At 44.6% G+C, this 19,762-nt stretch overlaps 1 protein-coding gene across 2 annotated transcripts in view; it reads right to left on the bottom strand.

The window, feature by feature from the left end:
* LOC119169277 (cell adhesion molecule Dscam1) overlaps positions 1 to 19,762 on the bottom strand; it is a 146,491-nt gene that overhangs the window by 44,093 nt on the left and 82,636 nt on the right. For both annotated transcript variants that reach the window (XM_075879631.1, XM_075879627.1), the window contains exon 4: positions 10,867 to 11,040. In XM_075879631.1, coding sequence (XP_075735746.1) covers positions 10,867 to 11,040 — 174 coding nt within the window. The remainder of the gene's footprint in view (positions 1 to 10,866; positions 11,041 to 19,762) is intronic.

The raw sequence follows: 19,762 nt of genomic DNA, 5'->3' as shown, positions 1-19,762 counted from the left end.
GCGAGCGCGTCATGAGCGTGGCATGTAGTCATCTTGTTACATAACACACATGTCATGATTTTCATGTTAGGGTCTGTAGCTTGAGTTCGCCATGCAATCATGCCATAACATACCAGTTTTGCAACATGCAATGTGAACGAAACCACCGCAAGAGCTGCAGGACCATGAAATATAAATCATTACATTCATCACAAAGATGTCATGATTTTCATCTCATGACTAGTAAAATATGTCCTTCATACAGTGATGTTACACTATAGCAAGTTTGGTATCGATACCATTATCGAAACGGCCAGGATAGCTGAAAGTCGTAGGCGGTTAGATAGATAGATAGATAGATAGATAGATAGATAGATAGATAGATAGATAGATAGATAGATAGATAGATAGATAGATAGATAGATAGATAGATAGATAGATAGATAGATAGATAGATAGATAGATAGATAGATAGATAGACAGACAGACTCAAAGTCACCGAAGTTTGCTAAGAAATTCTTCGCATTTAAAAAGGGTAAAAAGGCGGTAGTTGTGGTACGGGCTATAAAAACGTAGCCGCTCCTGTGGTTAAAGGTACCCGTCTCCAAACGTGGTTCCTATTATGTCATGATAACAAAACTCAACGCCTTGTGTGTTTCTAAATTTTTATTTTTTTGGCTAAATAGAACCAACACCCGTCGACTGAGTTTGATATTGATTTGATTCGACGTTGGAATCGCTGAGCAGGTAGTTATACGAGGCCCTTCGAACTAAGTAAGCTTTGTGTGCTATTACTTTTGAATTATGCTTAACTAACCACAATCTTAATGGTGTACGCGCACATAAGAAAAGTAATATTTCTAGTCACTCTTGTAGTGGTAAACGGTTAGAGAAACCGAATGAGGTAATCTGCGTGTGTCGATCTATATCAGCATTCTGAAGTTTTTAGAACATCTTGCGGCTAGATAGGGATGTACCCTCTATTAAACAATTCGCCTACATTTTCACTAGTCTGATGTACGTACCACATCAAACCCGAATTTTTGTTGTCAGCTAAATTGATGACCCTCACGGCACTTTCACACACACACACACACACACACACACACACACACACACACACACACACACACACACACACACACACACACACACACACGCACACGCACACGCACGCGCGCACACACACACACGCACGCACGCGCACACGCACACGCGCACACACACACACACAAACACACACGCACACACACACACACACGCACACACACACACGCACACACACGCACGCACACACACACACACGCACACACACACACACACACGCACGCGCACACGCACACACACACACACAAACACACGCACACACACGCACGCACGCACGCACACACACGCACACCCACACACATACACACGCACACACACACACGCACGCACGCACACACACACACACACACACACGCACGCACGCGCACACGCACACACACGCACGCACACACACACACACACACACACACGCACACACACGCAAGCACACACACACGGACACACACACACAAACACGCACGCACGCACACACGCACGCACACACACGCACACACACACACGCACACACGCACACACACACACACACACGCACGCACGCACACACACACACACGCACACACACACGCACGCACGCACACACACACACACACACACGCACGCACACGCACCGACGCCAGGTATGACATCAGACGTTCATAATATACATATATTCACCGACCAGAGAATCTTAGAGCCGTGTCTTTCTCTCCTTCTATTTGTGCAAGGTCCCTCTCGTGAGGCCTCCTTTTATTCACGCCCTTCTCTCCAGCAGACATTACACACACTCCGCGCACAGCACTCGTGATAAGATGGGGCGAGTTGCTTGCTGACGTGTACCTTTCTTCACTTTGTTCTATAGTACGCATGAAATCGAAGTCTCGAGTCCTTCTCCTCTTTTCGGCCATTCTTCACATCCGCTTCGTTCTCCCCGTACAGATTCAGCCAGCGCCCTGTCTTCGTCCCATTTGGACCACGTTTCGATGTGTCAGCGGCAGGAGGGCCCGGGAAGGGCACGAGCTCTTCCGCTATCTTTCTTCGCCCTACCGCAGTAAGTTCCGGTACAACGTTATGTGTTCCCGGCTGTTTTTTTTTTGTATCGATAACTTTACTCACTTTTCCGCTTTCCGATTTTCACCTACAATTTTAGTTCTTACTGCGATTCCTTTTGAGCGGAGAACAACGACACAACAAAAAAGCACTTCGTTTATGGTTTCCAAAAGAAGAGCTGGGAATAGGAGAAGAATGTAAAGGCGGACAACACCAAATGCAGTTGAGTGCTTGCAAATTTGATGCGCCTGTATTATGCTCCGATGTTGTTTGACGAGACTTTTGCAGGCTGGCACTGCGCCACGCTTGCAAACACAGCAAAGGCAAAGGTTTTTCCCCCTCCCCCCTCCCCATATAAACAATCTACCACTGTTTACAAACATGAGATAGCTCTACACTCTTATACTTTAACTTCTCTGCACTTCTATAGACAATTCTTTCTCTTTCTCTTTCCGTCGTTATTTCCCAAAGAATTCATTTTGGAAATAATGTAGAAAGTTGAACCCAGAAACCAACTTCATCTCGTGTTCAATAATATGTTCTGGATTGAAGTGCGCCTTGTGTTTCAATTGGTAAAGCGTTCCCTGAGTAGCAAGGACACCATGAGTGGTGCCGCAGAGTGAAATGTGTTTAACCAGGAGGCGCAGCTTCAAACACCTCGCAATGGTTTCTAGTACTCGTGCCAAGCTCCTTGAAATGCGTGGAGACTCGATGTTGTATTTTCAGAAAAGGAAGCAGGGTTACGGTGGTGGCGTGCCCCTTAATAACTCGGCTTAGCTGGACGCGCAGCGAAATTGCACTGTTGAGAATTAATTACTTCACCAGCTACTTTACCTTGGGTGTCTCTGCAATGTGCACGCACCCTGTCAAAGTTTCAGTGGCGAGCATGAAAAACCGACGAATATATGTCGTGAAGGTCAGCATATATATATATATATATATATATATATATATATATATATATATATATATATATATATATATATATATATATATATATATATATATATATATAGGAGCTGTCACGTTCCGACGCCAAAACTAATGATTAGGAAAAAGGATTTACTTCTATAAACATGGTTTTTATTTCACTTTTCTAGCTTGATTAAGAGCCCGAAACAGTGCTTTTGAATTTAGAGTGTTGCTTGATACACGCTTCCTGACGTGCTTGAAAAGTCACGTTTTCTTTGGTACAACAGTTTCATTTGTTTCAGTTAATTGCTTATAAGAGAAGCACTGTGAAGCATGTTTATTGTCTTTTTTTTACGGCAGTGGGTGGTTCGGAAACCAAGGGTAAACTCGAAGCTATAACGTTACTTTGCTTGGAGTTACAATGGATGAAGCGTTTGTTTTTACGTTGCAATATAGAAAACCGCCAGGATTGCTTGGCACGCGCGGCACAGGCGCAGCGAAAGCTGGAATAGTATCATTTTAGAGCCTTCTTTACACATTCTTTGGGTAACTGCTACAAACACACTTGCAGGTTATACCCCTACCGCATAAATCATCGTAATATTTTGTTATAGGTATGCACCGCATATATCATCGTAATATTTTGTTATAGGTTTGCATTCACTATGTCATCCTTCGTGATTTGGAGAAGCGTGATAACCACCACACGCTTGCAAAAAATATTTTGCAAATTTTTTTTCATGCTGTGGATGACGACGATGAAGAACTATGCCTGAAGTTTTGTAATAAGTTGGAGCATTCAACGACTCACAAATAAAGCAATTCCCATTCTGTTACGCCTGGTCATTCCTTTGATGTTGTAAAATGCTTTGTTACTGATATTAACGTGATTCCTTTCCCGAAATCAAGCATGCCTATGGTCAATTTGCCATGGAGCTATAACCACCGTCGTTACTCAGTGGTATAGAGTGCTGGGATGGCATGCAGTGTACCCTGGTTCAAATCGCATTGGGTCACTAGTGTCTTTATTTCATTAGTTGTTTCTTGTTTCACGCGATAGTAGTTCCGGCGTGGACACCAGTGGCAACAGTGGACAACTTCGGCGCTCGTGAACCTTGTTATCATCTCATAACAGATTTCGCTGTAAAAGGAGGGATGCAAAGGTTGACGGAGAGATAGTGTGTCTCTGTTCTTAATGACAGACAGACAGACAGACAGACAGACAGACAGACAGACAGACAGACAGACAGACAGACAGACAGACAGAGAACTTTATTGGGTCCTGAGAAACACTATTCTTTGGGAGCAACGTCATGGGCCGCTCCCACGTATAGGAACGGGAAGGTCTAGCCTCACCTTCGCATCGGGGGCTCTCTGGACAGCCCGTAGTTGTAGTGTAGTCGTAGTGTAGTTGCAAACGCTTTCGTGGTTGCTATGTTCCAGCAATTAGCGGAAGTGCGTGGTTTTTTGTAAACAAACGCACAATTTTATAAAACCTAAATAAATAGGCTTTTTAGTACTATTCAAGAGCATAGGAATGTCTAAAGCGACTGATGCAAGGCAATAATGTGAGGCTGGGAGGAAAGGTATGATTATCACCGGCCTTGTATGGGATATAAAAGATAACGCTCTTAATAATCTAAGAGCGTTTGTATGAAAACTACTACTAGCATAACTACACAACGTTCATTTGTTTTCGCGCCCATGTGCTCAGATATGGGTCCACGTTTAAGAACCCCAGATGGTCGAAATATTCGGAGCCCTCCACTACGGCGTCTCTCATAATCATATCGTGGTTTTGCGACGTTAAACCCCACACATCTATCTTCATTTGTTTTCGTGTTTCACTTTGTAGGTTCGTCGAAGGTTGTCGGTTCGATCCCCACCAGCGGGGGAGTTGGCTTTTCATATTTACAACATGATTGCAAAACCAAACTAGGGAATAAATTCCACTGCTTTCGTACAGTATAGTCAACGATGTGCGTCTTTATACGCTAGGTGAGATTGCGATTTTGTCGGCAATGTGTGACCAAATGACGTCAGCAAATGCTATCAGGACTGTGATGAATTTTCTCAATTGTACAGGATCAGACATCAATTTTCAGCGAAACCATCATGTTTCATATTTTTGTATATACTCAACTTTTTTCTCTCCCCTTCATCGGCCCTCATCAGTCTTTTACAGCGAAAGCTGTTATGAGATCAGAACATGGGTCACGCTCGGCGCCGTAGTTGTCCGATGCCGCCACCGGTGTCCGTAGCCAAGAAACCAAGAGTATCGCAGTAAGAATAAGAGTATTTACTGAGTTGCAAGAAACAACTCAGTAAATAAAAAGTAAATAAAAACACAGTGGACACAATGGGAATCGAACCCGAGTTCGCTGCGTGCCAGCCCAGCATTCTTCTACTGAACCCCGCCAGTGCTTGGAAATCGTTTCTAGTCTGGCCTTAGGCAGCTTGATGTCGGGAAAGGAATCGCGTTAATGTGAGTAATAAAGCGTTTTAAAACATCAAAGAAACAACCAGGCGTCACACATTGCGAATTGCGGAACGAGTGGGTCATCCAATGATTCAATCCATTACAAAACTTATTCTTGACGATCTATTAACTCTGGCGCATACCCACAATAGGCATAATCTTCATCGTCGTCAGCCACGGTATAAAAAAATTGCACAAAGTTTCTTGCAAGTGAGTAGCGGATACTAGGATTCTCCAAAGAATGCCGAAGGGTAGCATAGTAAATACTGGACTACTACACAACAATTATGATTGTTTATGGCGTAGTGGGTACTGAGAAAGTGTGCTTGTAGCAGTTACCCAAAGAGTATTTAGAAAGGCCACGCTTCTAACTTTCGCTGTGACTGTGCTGCGCGTTCCGTGCAGGACCTTTTTTTTTTCCTCTCTACATTATCCCCTGTGCAGGGAAGCACGCTTAGAGTGCTCAGGCTGACCTTTCTGCCTTCCAATAATTTATCTGGCCTCTGCCCTCTCTTTGACTGCCGTCTTCATGCATAGACTACGAACTGAACAAAACGGTAGTCCACATTGGTTATGTTTGGCAAACTTTTTGTTGGTGACCGCACCTCTCGCCGTCAGGTGATCAAAGTTGAAAGGAAAGCAGGCATAGGGTAAACAAAATACATTGTCATGGTCGCTTGCGTTGGTAAGAAATGAAAGACGCTGTTTTGAACTGGCCAAAGAAAAATAGAGACAGTAGAACAGCTTCCATGAGACAAAGAATGCACGGTGACGCGAAAAGTGCCAACTGGACGTGCCACTGGTTTTTAGCGGCTAAACCGTTTAAGCTAGCCGCAAACTTGTGTGTGGTCTATCAGAAAACTGTCATCCTCATTAACAGGCATAAGCCACAGAAAATGTGTAAATCCGACTACTCAGCACTGGGAAACGGGAAAGGCGATGGCGGCTACGAGAAGACACCGAAGCGATGGGTGGCCTTCGCCCACGTCGACGTGCCCGTACAACTATGAAAGGTGCGAACGCTTCGTTTCAGCGTGAGTTTCTGTCTTTGGAGTTTGGACAACCGTGTCATGTTTTTGAATGTTTGTGGTTTAACTGAAACGTCTCTGCGCTGAATTTCGATGTAGGATCTACCTATCGTTGCCTAGCTAAAGCCCAGCAACAACATAGAAACAACCAGATTAGTCTTCCAAATCGTGCACCTTCACTGTTTCTAGCACTGCGCGTCTTATGGAAGCTGCGGCATTTTTTTTTTTGCCGCACACTGGGTGTTATACTCACAAGTAACGTAAAAGGAAAGGAAAGGGGAGACATATACCATCACCCTATTCACATCGAAGGATGCTCAGCATTACTTAAAAAAAAACATCAAAAATGGTCTGTAGCACACAAAGAGCTTTCCGTGGCTGCTAGGAATGTGGCCGTGGTTGTGAAGTTTTTGTCTCAGTAAACCATAGGCAGGATAACCACATATGGGTTTGGTTAGTGCAGCTTTTCAGCGGCAAAAATAAGGAAGAAATCTAAACACTGAAGTGGGACACTTGAAAAAAAAAAAAAGAACGCAATGCCTCCAATGGAAAGAATGGTGAGCGTCGGGATATCACATTCTTCGGCTCGAATTGGTCGAATCGGGCAAAAATAAAAGGAAAAATTTTGTAGTTCTGAGTGCAGATGGTCTTCAGGAGCGTCATATTCGCGTTATATTACGAGGAGATATCTCACGGCTCGCGTTTACTTACATTTTTTATCTAAGAAACACGGCAGGCTGACCTATACTTTAACGGCAGAACCAACGACGCGTTATAAAACGAGACGGTTTCTCAGGAAGCGGATAGAAAATATCCGAGAAGCTAGACCTCAGTGGCGATAGCGCAGACGGAGCGCCGCTCAACGACTGCAAATATTAAAATGAGAAAAATAGGAAGGGGGGGGGAGGAGGAAAAAGAACTGGTTCAGGACAAGAACGAGCACCTATATGTGTACGCATCAGTGGATGCTGTCTAATAGAGTTGGCGCCGTTGACTTTTACGCAGCCATGGTCTGCAGCCTGTCATGAAAGTAGCGTGAAACATGTGGCCTCGGGCAGTGCATGGGCCACTCAAGAGCGCTGCCGACAGAAGATGCGAGCTCGCAAAGCCTCTTGATATACAAAAGATGGCTATTAGTCGCACGTTAGGTAATTGTTTCGGAAGTGCCCGTACACGCAAGCGCCAAGAATGTTCCCGCGAGCAGGGTGTTCTATAGCAGCGTCGGTTTACCGAATGGTGATGCCGTACCGTCGTGATCGGTACGTAGGTTTTGTTTATTTTCAGTGTGCTGAACCCTTATTTAAAGCTCTGATCATCTCGATCACGTTATTGTATGCAGTGAGTGACTGGCGGGGCTAAAATGTTAAAAAAAAGAAAAGCAACGTGCCGACTGCATGGTGTATTCATGCTTACAGTAGGGTGAGCCGGATCTCGTAAAACACCCTCCTAGGAAACGAAAATGTGTTTTTGAGTGACGGAAACAGTGAAATGTGCGGCGTAAATGTGGGAGGAGGCGCACTCAAAATTACATATCCTGAATCGAATACTCTGAATTAGGTGCAAAGATTCTTCGACGCAGGTAAAGTGAACATGGCCGTATGTAGTGAGAAGCTGTTATGTTGTGCGTAAGACGTTACTAAAGTAAGAGAGCAAACTAACTATGGCAAGCCGAATTGCGAAATTGGAGATACAATGGACCCCTTTTAACTACGAATTCATGCCCTTGGCTTTATTTTTGTATATTCACACCGAGGAATTGTTGGGTTGCATTTCATAATTTTAATTTTCGGCGCTAAATCACTCGCGGTAGCAGTTTATGATACTATTCAGTTTGACTTTCCTGGAGGTGTTTAACTTTTCTGGAGGTTTTCTGGCGGCTTCTTCACCTAGGAGGCAGCCACTTGCAAGTGGGACATCTCGACATTTTAGAATTTAATCGTGCTCACTTGATACACGGTTAATATACCATACACTATATAACATAGCATGTATTATTGCATTACATATTTGACCCTGCGGCACTTTTCTGCCGCAGGGTAGAGGAAGAAATAATCAAAACAGGCGATATCATTATTACTCTCTCTTTAAGGTTACACACCCCAAGAACACAAACTAGACGTCCGTTCTAAATGTTTTTCAGCAAATATATCGTAATTTCTTAAACGTACAGGAACAGTGGTGCATTCATCGGCGGCTCCGCCCCGTACGTGCACAATGAAATAGAAAAACCGTATTGTGTTTCCGATAGGTTATGAAAGAAATAAAGTTTTAGGGACTTCGCGTGAGAAGTGTGCTTTCATGGAATTCCAAGTCGGACATTTATTCTAATTCGTCGCCGAAATGTGCACGTCCACTTTCGCTGAACGCCGTCTTTTTTTATGCTCTGGAACAAAGAGTAAGAAAACGCCACCTAAGGGTGTCAGCATATACCTTAATTTAATTATCAACGTAACGAATGTAATGTATAGTTAGGACAGTGGATGGAGACCATCCCAGCTACTTTCGTAAATAATTGATCTGCTTTTTTTCTGTTTGTTGATTTCTTGTTAGCTAAGTAAACCAGGCCTAACTCAATAAGAGACGCATATGGTTCTGCTTGCTTTCATTTTTCAGACAAGAAAGAAAAAGAAACACACAGAAAAGGTGAAGAATAACTATCTACACCTCAGGAGCCCGGCATAGGGAACGGAAAAAATCATTCCTTACGCTTAGAAATATAGCGATCGTGCAAAAATAAAGAAATAGAATAGCAAATGAACGACTCTGGCAGGCATGGAAGGGCCGGTACCGAGACGACGGCCCGACAACACTCGGGTGTTGGTAACGATCGGCGCAAGACTGGCGAAGATTCAATTACCCGACTCGCCGACGACGACCACCACAAGCTAGCGGAGGATGGCCGGCACAGCATTTAGCGACGTGGCACCGATAAGAAATACGCTGTCGGCGATTGGGCAGACATCCGGCTAAGGGAATGTCACTTGGACGTTTCTGCTTCTTAGTTTTTTTATTATTCATTAGGCGCAGCAGGGGCAGGCCATGTCAGATATATTTAACGAAGGACCTCTTGATTTTACGACGCAGTTTCAGCAGTTGCAGAAGGTCTGACTCTTCACTGCACGCCGTCCAATTCATCGCACTTATTTTTGTCGCCATATTACGTCGACTGGCAAACAGTAATCAACATTATTTTTTTATTAGGAAAGCACCTACCCCGTGTTTGGCTATCCTTGTTTGCCGGTAGTTTAGGCGGAATGTCTTCTCCTTCCACTGTCTACGTTTCCGTCGGGCATTCTCACTTCTGCACAATATCCACTTTGCGACAGCATTGTCCCGTTATTTAGTTTTTAAGCTTTCTGACCTACTGAGTTTATCAAGAGGGTGAATGTTTCTAACCGTGTGAGAACAAGTTGCACGACAATAGCTGTGTGCATTGAATGAAACGTTGCCACATTCCAGAGGAGGTACTTGCTTTCTCTGGTCACTGTCTAAGGTGCTGCCGTTTCGAAACGCTGTGAGTCGTGAATGGTGATTGCGAAGAACGGCAAGTTTGCTGCATACAAGCAAGCGGCAATGTTTCAGAGCTCAGGATGTAATATTGAAAAGTAGGCTCTTTGTTGCGACAATTCCGTGGCTTTCAAACGAAACAACATTAAATAATTCTAGCTTTCCCTGCTGGAAGGTTCCTCCGATGTTCGTTTCACTGATTGCTTCGTCAATGATTTTGGTCAGAATGCTACCCTTGATTTCTTTACAAATGTACACTTAACAGGCTCATTTACTTTATAAAAAGTTTTCACATACACAGTTTGAAAAATATAGCATAAGTATATTTCAAGGGGCCCCCAGGCAGCCCCTGAAAAGGAAAAAAAAAAGAACAAGGGCGTTATTCTCTCTTAGCGCTTCCAGTTTTTTCCCCGGTACTATTCATGACACCAGCAGTACGTTATTATGATACCACGAGAAAATGAAATCTTGATTGCTACATATATGAGAAATTTTAGTCATGTATTGTCTCTTACCTGGATTTGCCATTCAGGCAAACGCCCGTTGTGCCTCGTATTGCACGGCTATCATGGACGATCAACTGATCTCCGCTCATTTTTTGCGTTTCCGAATGCGATATCGTGAAGAACAGGGCACATACGGCCGAAAATCGTGAAATGCCGGTATGCCCAACGCCAAGTGCGGACATTTTCCGCATGTTTTATGGAAGAATCAGTGACGAGGGGAAAATAGCTCCTGTAGAATGAGTAGTGAAGGCGAGAAAGAAACTACCTTGTCCTCTTTGAACTAGGAGTCGTTTAGGAGAGTGTCAGCAATTAAAAAACTCACCTGTCGGTGAACGGGGCGTGATGAGCGCTGGACTGTGGTGCTCCTCCTCCCAGGCTGTGACGATCACATGACTGCTCACGTGACTCGGTACCGGGCAGCGCACCAATAGGGCGCCGCCGCGCGGCACCGAACCCGGAGCCGACCACATGCGCAGCTCCCAGTCCTGGGCCACCACTGCACGAGGAAAAAAAGTATAAATGTCGATGTCAGAGCACCGTTTCTTCAACTCACATGTAGGCTTCCCTTTTTACAATGTGTTGTGAGTCTGAAAGGAGAAATGAACTGGTACAAATGCTTGAATAGAACAAATGACGTTGACGAATGCAGAAATGAAAAAAATTACGGGAATTCAGTGCAAAAAAAAATGATTCACTTTGATACTGATGCAATCTATTAGCATGAAGTTTTAATGATAAAGAAGACAGAATATTTTATACAGCGTGAAACTATTTCAGATGTCGATCACTTTGCTTGAAAAAGGCGACGCTTGTACAAACACAACTTCACCTTGTGACGGTGGTGTATTAAAAAAAGACCACATGAGAAAGAATGTACCTGTTTGTTTGTCTTTCGTCACTTTAAATTTTTTGCATGTGGTGCATTCCGCAACACAATCGCGAATGAACTAAAAACGAAATGCCTTTTTATGAGCCAGGTGCGAGTACAAAAACAAAAGGAGGTGTATCTTACTCGCATCTTTTTTTAAAGATGTACAGAATAAAAGGTAAAGCGTCAGAACGCGCACGACGCCGAAGCGGCATCGGCTTACCACGCCGAGGAAGCTGGCGACTGGAAAGGCTTCGGTAGCGTGATAAATGGACTAAACGCGGAGGTTTCCCCCCACCTCGACGCACTCCAAAGGTGCCATCAAGGATGCCGATGCTCCAAACGCGAGTATGGCGTTACACTATTATACACTGCTCAGAGGAGCGAGGGCGGGTGTGAGGTTCCCGCTGAATTGTGAGCAAGGGCGGGCTTCGAATTTTCGCCGTGCGATGGGGTAGCAGATTACACAGGATAGCTTAGCCTGGCTGTGTGAGGAAAGAGCCTCCAGAACGTAAATTGCCGTCGGTGTCGTAGCCTCAACGCTGTAGGCACCCCCCCCCCCCCCCTCTGCAGCTGTCGATCACGGCTGCGCTCGACGGATGCATCACCGAGATTAATGGAATATGCAAATGACCGCCTCTTTGTGGCGGCGAATAGTAAAAGAGTGAAAGAGAGAGAGAGAGAGGTTGACACCTTCGGCATTGTCGAGTGTCGCCACATTGCTCCTGCCCGCTTGGCCGCATCAGTTGCCGCTTTTTTACTGCTCACCTTTTTTCCCCTGCGCACAACTCCAGCGGCACGAAGAAGAATAAGAAGAAGAGGAGAACAAGAAAAAGACCACGTCTGACACTGCCATAGTGTTAATTCTTGTGCCTTTTTCTCCGTGGATATGAAGGAAGGAACATTTGCTTTGATGGATTACCTTATTTTGGAATCCGAGGGCTTTACTTCGAAACATATCTTTCGCGCAATGTTTCAGATAAATTATTTCCTTTTGAGCCCTCTTCTTTAAGTACTTTTCCCAGGAAGCCACATCACGAGTGAAAGAAACATGTTTGCTGTTCACGACTTAGGCTTAAGGCACTGTTTTCATGGCGGTGTTTATGAAGATGAGTGAGATTAAAAAGACCAAAACAAAGGTGGTGCTGAGAAGACAGGGGGGGGGGTATTATTTTACTCAATTGTTTATTATTAAAGCCCAAACATCCATGCGCATTTTCGCCGTCGCCGTCGGTGTCGCCGTGAGGGGTTGAATAAAGCCACAAGCCAATAAAAACGCCCCACTCGTCGTACAATTTACGTTCGAATGAAAGCTACTAGGCCGACGGAGACTAGGGATCAAGGCGAGATGAGAAGCAGCGGCCGTCCTGGAAAAACAAAAAACAAAAAAAAAAACCTGGAGAGGACCCGGAAAACAAGAGCTATGTGGCTCTGGCAGGAATTGCGTATTTCAGTCGACCAGGTGCGGTCATGCGAGTACTATCTTGGCAGAGATTAGAAGACAGCCCATACCTTTGTACGTTTTGTTTGTGTTGACCCTGGTGCTCGCGTGAGCTCTTGCAAGAACATCACTATTCGTATCCTGCGCGTAATCTGATCAGAAGGATCTGAGGCAATCGCGAGCTTCTCAAACGCTGTGGTGGAGTCGGAGTCGAGTGTCGCTAACGGTCTTTGTGGGGGAAACCCGTATACATCAAAACAAGGCAATAAGCAAGCGTGGCAATATGAAGGCCCAGCGTTTCCGCAAAGCAAATGTTGTGGTGTTGGTCTCCGCCTGTAACAAGTTGTGTTCATCGTTATCTCTGGATTGTTTCACTTTTACGTCATAATAGATACTCTTGAACGTAAGCAAAACTAACGCTGCAAATAACACCCCTTGTGATTTTCTTTGATTGATTTTGTGCTTGTAAATCATAAGGCCGTGTTCGAACAAAAGTTTTGGGGCTGCACTAATCCTCGAAACTGGCGTCTGTTATAGTCACTTGCTCGTTGGTCCTCGCGTGCCTGGTGTATTTCTTTGGTTAACATCTTGTTTTGTGCACTGCTGAACGGATATTAAAAACTGCGCATCGAAACAAGCGCCTAGTTCAGATCTGTTCTATGAGCTGCCGCAATGAATCGGGCTTCTCACAGCCTTACATTAAACTCATTCAATTATTTTTATAATTTTTTGACGGTTCATTAACTCAAATTCTCAAAAAATTAAACTTCCATAACTTATGTATTCAATGTAACGATCAACCTAACAAGAACAATCAATTTCGATTTAGAAGGTTTCTTTATATATTGTTAAAACAGGACTTAATGCTCGCCCGCATACGCTTGGAAGAAAGTAAATAAGCGTCACACAAAGCTAGTGTTACGATGTAAACAGACACTTCAATACATCTGCCCTTTGGTTTACTCAGGATGATTACCCCACAAGAAAGCTGAGTGCCTCGGCGGTTCCTGAACAATATTGGACTCTTCAATCATCTAAAATTTTAAAGTGGAAGGTCTTGCGTGGTGAATTTCAGATTCTTTACTCCCATCACGTGCGCTTATCTGCTTCCCGAAGCCCATGGCATAAGAAGTGGAGCGTAAATATTTAAACTAATTTTGCCCCATTTTTTTCTTTTGCACTGTAGGGATCATTATAAACAAGGAAAGGTTAATTTTCAACTTTCTCTCAACTTTGGCAGAGCTGTCGAGTAACTGATCTTATTATTCACCTGTGCACTCGTGACAAAAAAAAATCGGCAGATCTCCCATACCTTGGGAATCGACGTTATACAAAGCATGCAGAGGAAAGATGATCGTGTTGTAATTTTTTATAGAGCGGCACGTTATGAAATGACGCTAAATATATGCACAATTGTTGCACGCGTACACGTATGTTGAACAGTTGGAGGTGTTCATATAACCACTTGTTTGCACTCGTGCAACGGTAACAAGAGTAACATGAGTAATAAAACACCAGAAGCTACATGCTTATATCTAGCGCTCTTATTTTGAGGGTGGTAGCCCGGACACTGATACATAAATCAACTTCAGTGCCTGACGCCTAACTACAATTGATGTTAACACGTCATGGTGGCTGTATTATAGGATTACATATGTATACAAAAATGTATAGCCAGCACTGTAACCACAATTGACGTTTTACGGACATTAGGGTCTACTTGAGAAGCTTTCCCGAAACCTGGTGTGGCTCTGTGGTAGAATGCTTGATTGCCGCGCAGAATGCTGTGGTTGGATTCCTGCTGGAACCCGGTCATTCATCCTATGAATTCGCAGGGTCAACGCTGCCGATGTCAGCTTTTACTTAACGCTCACCCATGTCTATTTTCGTTTTTACTCGGTGTTTTCGCCTTTTTTATGTGTCAGTCACATGTGGCACATATCCGCACACCATTGGTACATACCCGCCTGCGGGTATGTGCCACTAGCTGGCGCGAGATGTTTGAAGACGTACGTGACGGGATTATGGCAATGTTCATCTCACGACCAGCGAGTCATATTCGTCAAACTATCTTACCCTGCCATACTAATTTTGGTTCAGGCCTAGTTGAGAGAGTGTACACGAGAGCACCCACACGTATACAAGCGGCTATATAGATAGATAAATACGCAGATATACGTCAAAAGTACTTGCAGTACACAAAGAAATGCTTGACATTTAAAGTAAATGACCGCGTTTAAACCTCTCTAATACCGCGATTTGTGCAGCCAGAATCGCTATATGTGCGCCGATCGAGTGAGATTTGTACCACAAATCAATGGTGCGCGAATGCAATCTGCCGCAATTTTTATGTTTTTTTAAAAGAAACGCCCGTCGAGAACCCGGAAATTTAAATGGTGCCTCTGCGGTTTTGTTCCAACAGCTGATTACAAGGTTGTACATTTACTGTACTACTGAACCACAAAGCATTGTCCTACGCACGTTACTCTACTGCTCGTCTGTTGCACCGTGAATTATTTCGCGAACGCACGTTGGCGGAAATAACGCTCAGTGCGGCAAGGTTAAACACGGGAGGGAAAAAGAGACGACAGAAGTGCTCCAGCGGACGACAAATGTGTTTGCTTTCTGTGCCGAACACCACCTTACTACAAACGTAATGTCTGAATGCATGTAACCGACCGTGCAAAATAAATACGCGCACGTAAAAAAAAACTGAAGCTGTACGACCAATATAAGGAACAACAAAAGAAACTGAAGCTAACCACCGCGCGGAATATATGTAGCTATCTAATGCTGTTGATAAAAACCTTTTCCTGCAGGCCTAATCGAAAAGGCAAGCGAGGGAGCACCGATGCAAAAACAAGTTTTGAAATTCTGTTCTGGGGTGGGTTTCTGATTATTATGCTGATTTTTAGTTTAACTAAAAGAAGACTGTATTCCTCTTGATTTAATCTGACTCTAAACAGCGGTTCATGTTCCGAAGCTTGGTTGCATACTTGTGTGTGCCTAAGATTTACCTTTCACGCCTTTATAATTTGATGTTTCTTCCTTTCGTTTTTCTTTTTAAATGGACATTTTATTTCCCGTTGCTCAATGACAGTACTCACGTAAAATAATAATAATGTAAGCGGAAGGTGAGAAGAGATGGATCTTTGCCTTTGTTTGCCTCGCTTTCATAGAAAAGGAAAAAAAAACATAAGAGAGTAAAAGAAGAATGGCGCTTCGAACGCGGGGAATAGGCCGACTGACTTCTATTTACACATCCTTTTTATTGTCACTTTATGCCCCTTTACTCTTTTTATTCGCTGGTCTATTTTTCTTCTGTCTCATTCCACACCCTTTCCCCACTCCTCATTTCCCGTTCAATTCTGTCCCGGCAGGTATGGTATATTTATTTTTTATTCTTCTCTCCTTTGCCGTGACGGGTGTTCTCGTGGGTTGGGGGAACACGTATGAAATCGATATCGCACCTCACCCTGCGTTCGTGCCGTGCGATCAGCCTGATTGGGGCTCCGCCCACGCGGTGTTTGGGGGGTGGAGGGGGGTTCGGGGGGTTACGATGGGGGGGGGGGGGGAGAGGCACCTTGTCAGACAAGCTCTCTCCGGGCCGCTCGAACATCAATACGGACATAGAAAGAGTGTGAAGCATGCTATCGGGCAGGAAAAAAAATGGTCGTACGACATGGTGCAGGAGACGAGAAGAGATCTTATCGGGCTCCTGCTCCGTTGTTATTTTCTCAAAGCGAATTTGGCTGCTTGGTCTTTGGATGGACATCTTATGGCGGAAGATAGCCGGAAAAAGAGAGTCCGAATGGTTGTGGACTTTGGCCACTTGTCGAGGTGTTTACGAGGTACTCATTGTGGCGATGCGCAGTGCTATTGTTTGTGAGGGGATCAGATTTTGTTGCAGTTTCTTTCACTTTCTTGCTCTATTTTATTGCATTGTGAGATATAACGAAAAAACAGTGACTTCTACAATCCCTCCCTTTATTTGACCACCAGGGTTATGCACTGGGTGGAACGCTTCGTTAAACGCCAGCAGAATCGGAATGAAAGGATGTCTTGGTCGTTCAGTGAACTAACTGGGTGAGTGAGAACACACAACAGACAGAGGAAGAACCACACAAAACGAGCTCCCTTCCTTCTTATGTTGTGTTCCTGTGCTCCCAGTTCGCGGAACTAATATTGTCACGTGCTAGCGACAAAAACGATGATGATACAAACTGGCAGGCCGCACTTGCTCGTTGTGTCTGCATACCTTCGAAAAAATGTTATTGAAGCATACCATTATGAAGCCACTTCTGGCCATCCAAGATACACCCGAACATTGTACCGACTGCGATGCATGTACTACTGGCCAAAGCTACCCGCTACTGTTAAACATTACATGCAAACTTGCCCGACTGTCAAAGACGCAATGTGCCTCTCGGCAAGCCAGCCGGTGTCTTACACCCAGTCAAAGCACCAGAAAAGCCGTTCGCGCAAATGGGTATAAACTTCCTAAATCTATTTCCACTTTCCACCCCGGGGAACAGATGGATTATCGTTGCCACCGATTCCCCGTTTCGTTATGCGGAGACTAAAGCATTGTAGAGCGGTACAAAAGCATAATCTACCAAGTTCTTCATAAAAAAAAAACATCGTCCTTCGCCATGACGCTCCAACAGCGTTGATCACAGAGAGAGGACCTGACTTCACCGCAGAGCTTTTCGAATCGGTTCTCAGACTCAGTGGTACAGCTCACCGGAGGACAGGTGTATACTGTCCGCCGGCAAACGAACTGACGGAGTGCCTCAACAAGACATTCACATGCTCTAGATGTGCGTCGACACGGAACATAAAAACGGCGATCAGATATTGCCGTACGTGACATTTGCTTACAATACCGCTCGACAAGTAACACTGGAATGACACCGCTGAGTTTGATCTATGGTCGCAAAGTCACTTAACGTTGGACGCCATGTTGCCGCATGAGTGTGACGACACCCATATAGACGCCAAAGAACCCACTCAGCGCACCGAAGAAGTCAGACAGGTCGCGCGCGCGCACATTTGTCATCAGCAACATCAAAATGCACAGCGGTACGTCCCCTGACACAAGTTCATTAGCTACACACCAGGTGACCAGGTATGGGTATGGATTCCAAATACGTCAATGTGGACTGTCTAAAAAATTGCTGAGATGGTTCTCTAGCCCACACAGAGTCACCCGACGCCTGAACGACGTGAACTACGAGGTTGTTCCTGATATTTTTATTTCCAAGCGCCGATAGCATTCACCCAAAGTCTTGCACGTTGCGCGGATGAAGCTGTATTTATCTAGTTGGTTAGCTCCCAGTTGCCGTGTGGGTGCAAACAATCCATAGGTCAGGTATGATGCCTAAGTTGCGCATCGGATGCCTAAGTTGCGCATGGCTCTTTCGAAGGGAGGCAAATGTCACGTGCTTGAGGCAAGAAAGACGATAATACAGTTGTGCTTGTGCTGTCAAGAGCTATAGAAATGACGAAGAAGAGCTTGCTTGCGCGTTCTATTAAAAAGAGACTGACCTGCTTGTGGCATCTGGATCTCTGCGGCAAGACCTCTGCTTCGACGTCGTGACTATGAACTACCAATGAGCCAACTTTTCAATAATTTGAGAGAACCCCTTAGGCTATCCGACTCATACTAATGAAGTGTGAATCACGTGGGCGGGTGAGCGGGTGGCTGTGGACACTGTCGCCATCCGAAGCTGCTACTTCGAGTTACCTTATCGCACGACAATTTTGGTGTCACTCGTCTGACAACGCCGATGACGAAGGTCACTTGTCACGTCTGTGGAGACACGTGAGGCTTTTTTCTTAACAGAGTGAAATGACTATTTTTGTTTTCATTCATCTTGAAATAGTCCAACCACCCTTTCTTTAAGAGTGTCGAATGTTTTTTTAGCTATATGGAAGATTCTGTGATCCTCTATCCTTATATGCCACTTCTGCTTTCGCATTCCAACTCTTCATTCTGCCTCTGCAGCTCATCTTCGTTGCAAGCAGCAGAAACGAACGAAATCTACGAGTACAGGTGAAAGCGAGGTCACCCTCAAAACGATTCGCCCTACAGCAGGCGGACCTTCAAAGGCAAGTGTATTTTGCTGTTTCTAGGAGGAACGGCAGGGGGGCAGGGGGGGGGGGGGTAATAGCATTGATACCCGGGCGGGTCTGAAGCACCAATGAGATTTTGCCTGAAAGACGGAGATAGACTGCTGTCGTTATGTTCTTCATGATATGATATAACTTGTGCACATGTACTCGGAGAAACTCCGGAGAGACGGCGCCGTATTATTGGAGATTGCCGAAAAGAGAGCCGAAAAGGTCGTGTCTGTGACGAGAAGATAGTAAAAGGGATAAAAAAGCTTGATATTTTGTGCTGCTTAGCGGCTGTATATTTCCACTGACACGTAAGCATTTGAAAATCGGATTGCAGCAAGAGCATTACGTATCGACCAGCCTTTTTTCTTCGCTACCGCTTAAGCTTAAAGAAAAGGTTACAATCATCGGCACCATGAGTGAGTTGCCGCTGGCTAAAAATATACAGCGCAATAAAACATGAGTGAAGTGCGCAAAAACCGATATCTAGAATGTGAAAAAACAATGCAGGACGTTGACTATCCACATCCAGATAGATATAGGCAGTGAGAATAATTCAAGTACTATAACCAGTCATGCACCATAACCGCCTTGGTGAATTTCGCCACCGCTTATTTCAGAGCTTCATTTCTCATCGCACGGGGTCGAACTAGGATTTCGCCTGGATATCATTACAAAGTTTGAAAATTTTCTCGTCATTGTATAAACTGGAAAATGTCGAACCAATACTGTGAGTGTTGTCGACTTCTAAAATTAACTTCACCACACAATGACAAGCTAAGTGGCTGT

Source organism: Rhipicephalus microplus, chromosome 2, assembly GCF_043290135.1.
Source record: "Rhipicephalus microplus isolate Deutch F79 chromosome 2, USDA_Rmic, whole genome shotgun sequence".
NCBI lineage: Eukaryota > Metazoa > Arthropoda > Arachnida > Ixodida > Ixodidae > Rhipicephalus > Rhipicephalus microplus.
This window is presented reverse-complemented; position numbering and strand designations above follow the sequence as displayed.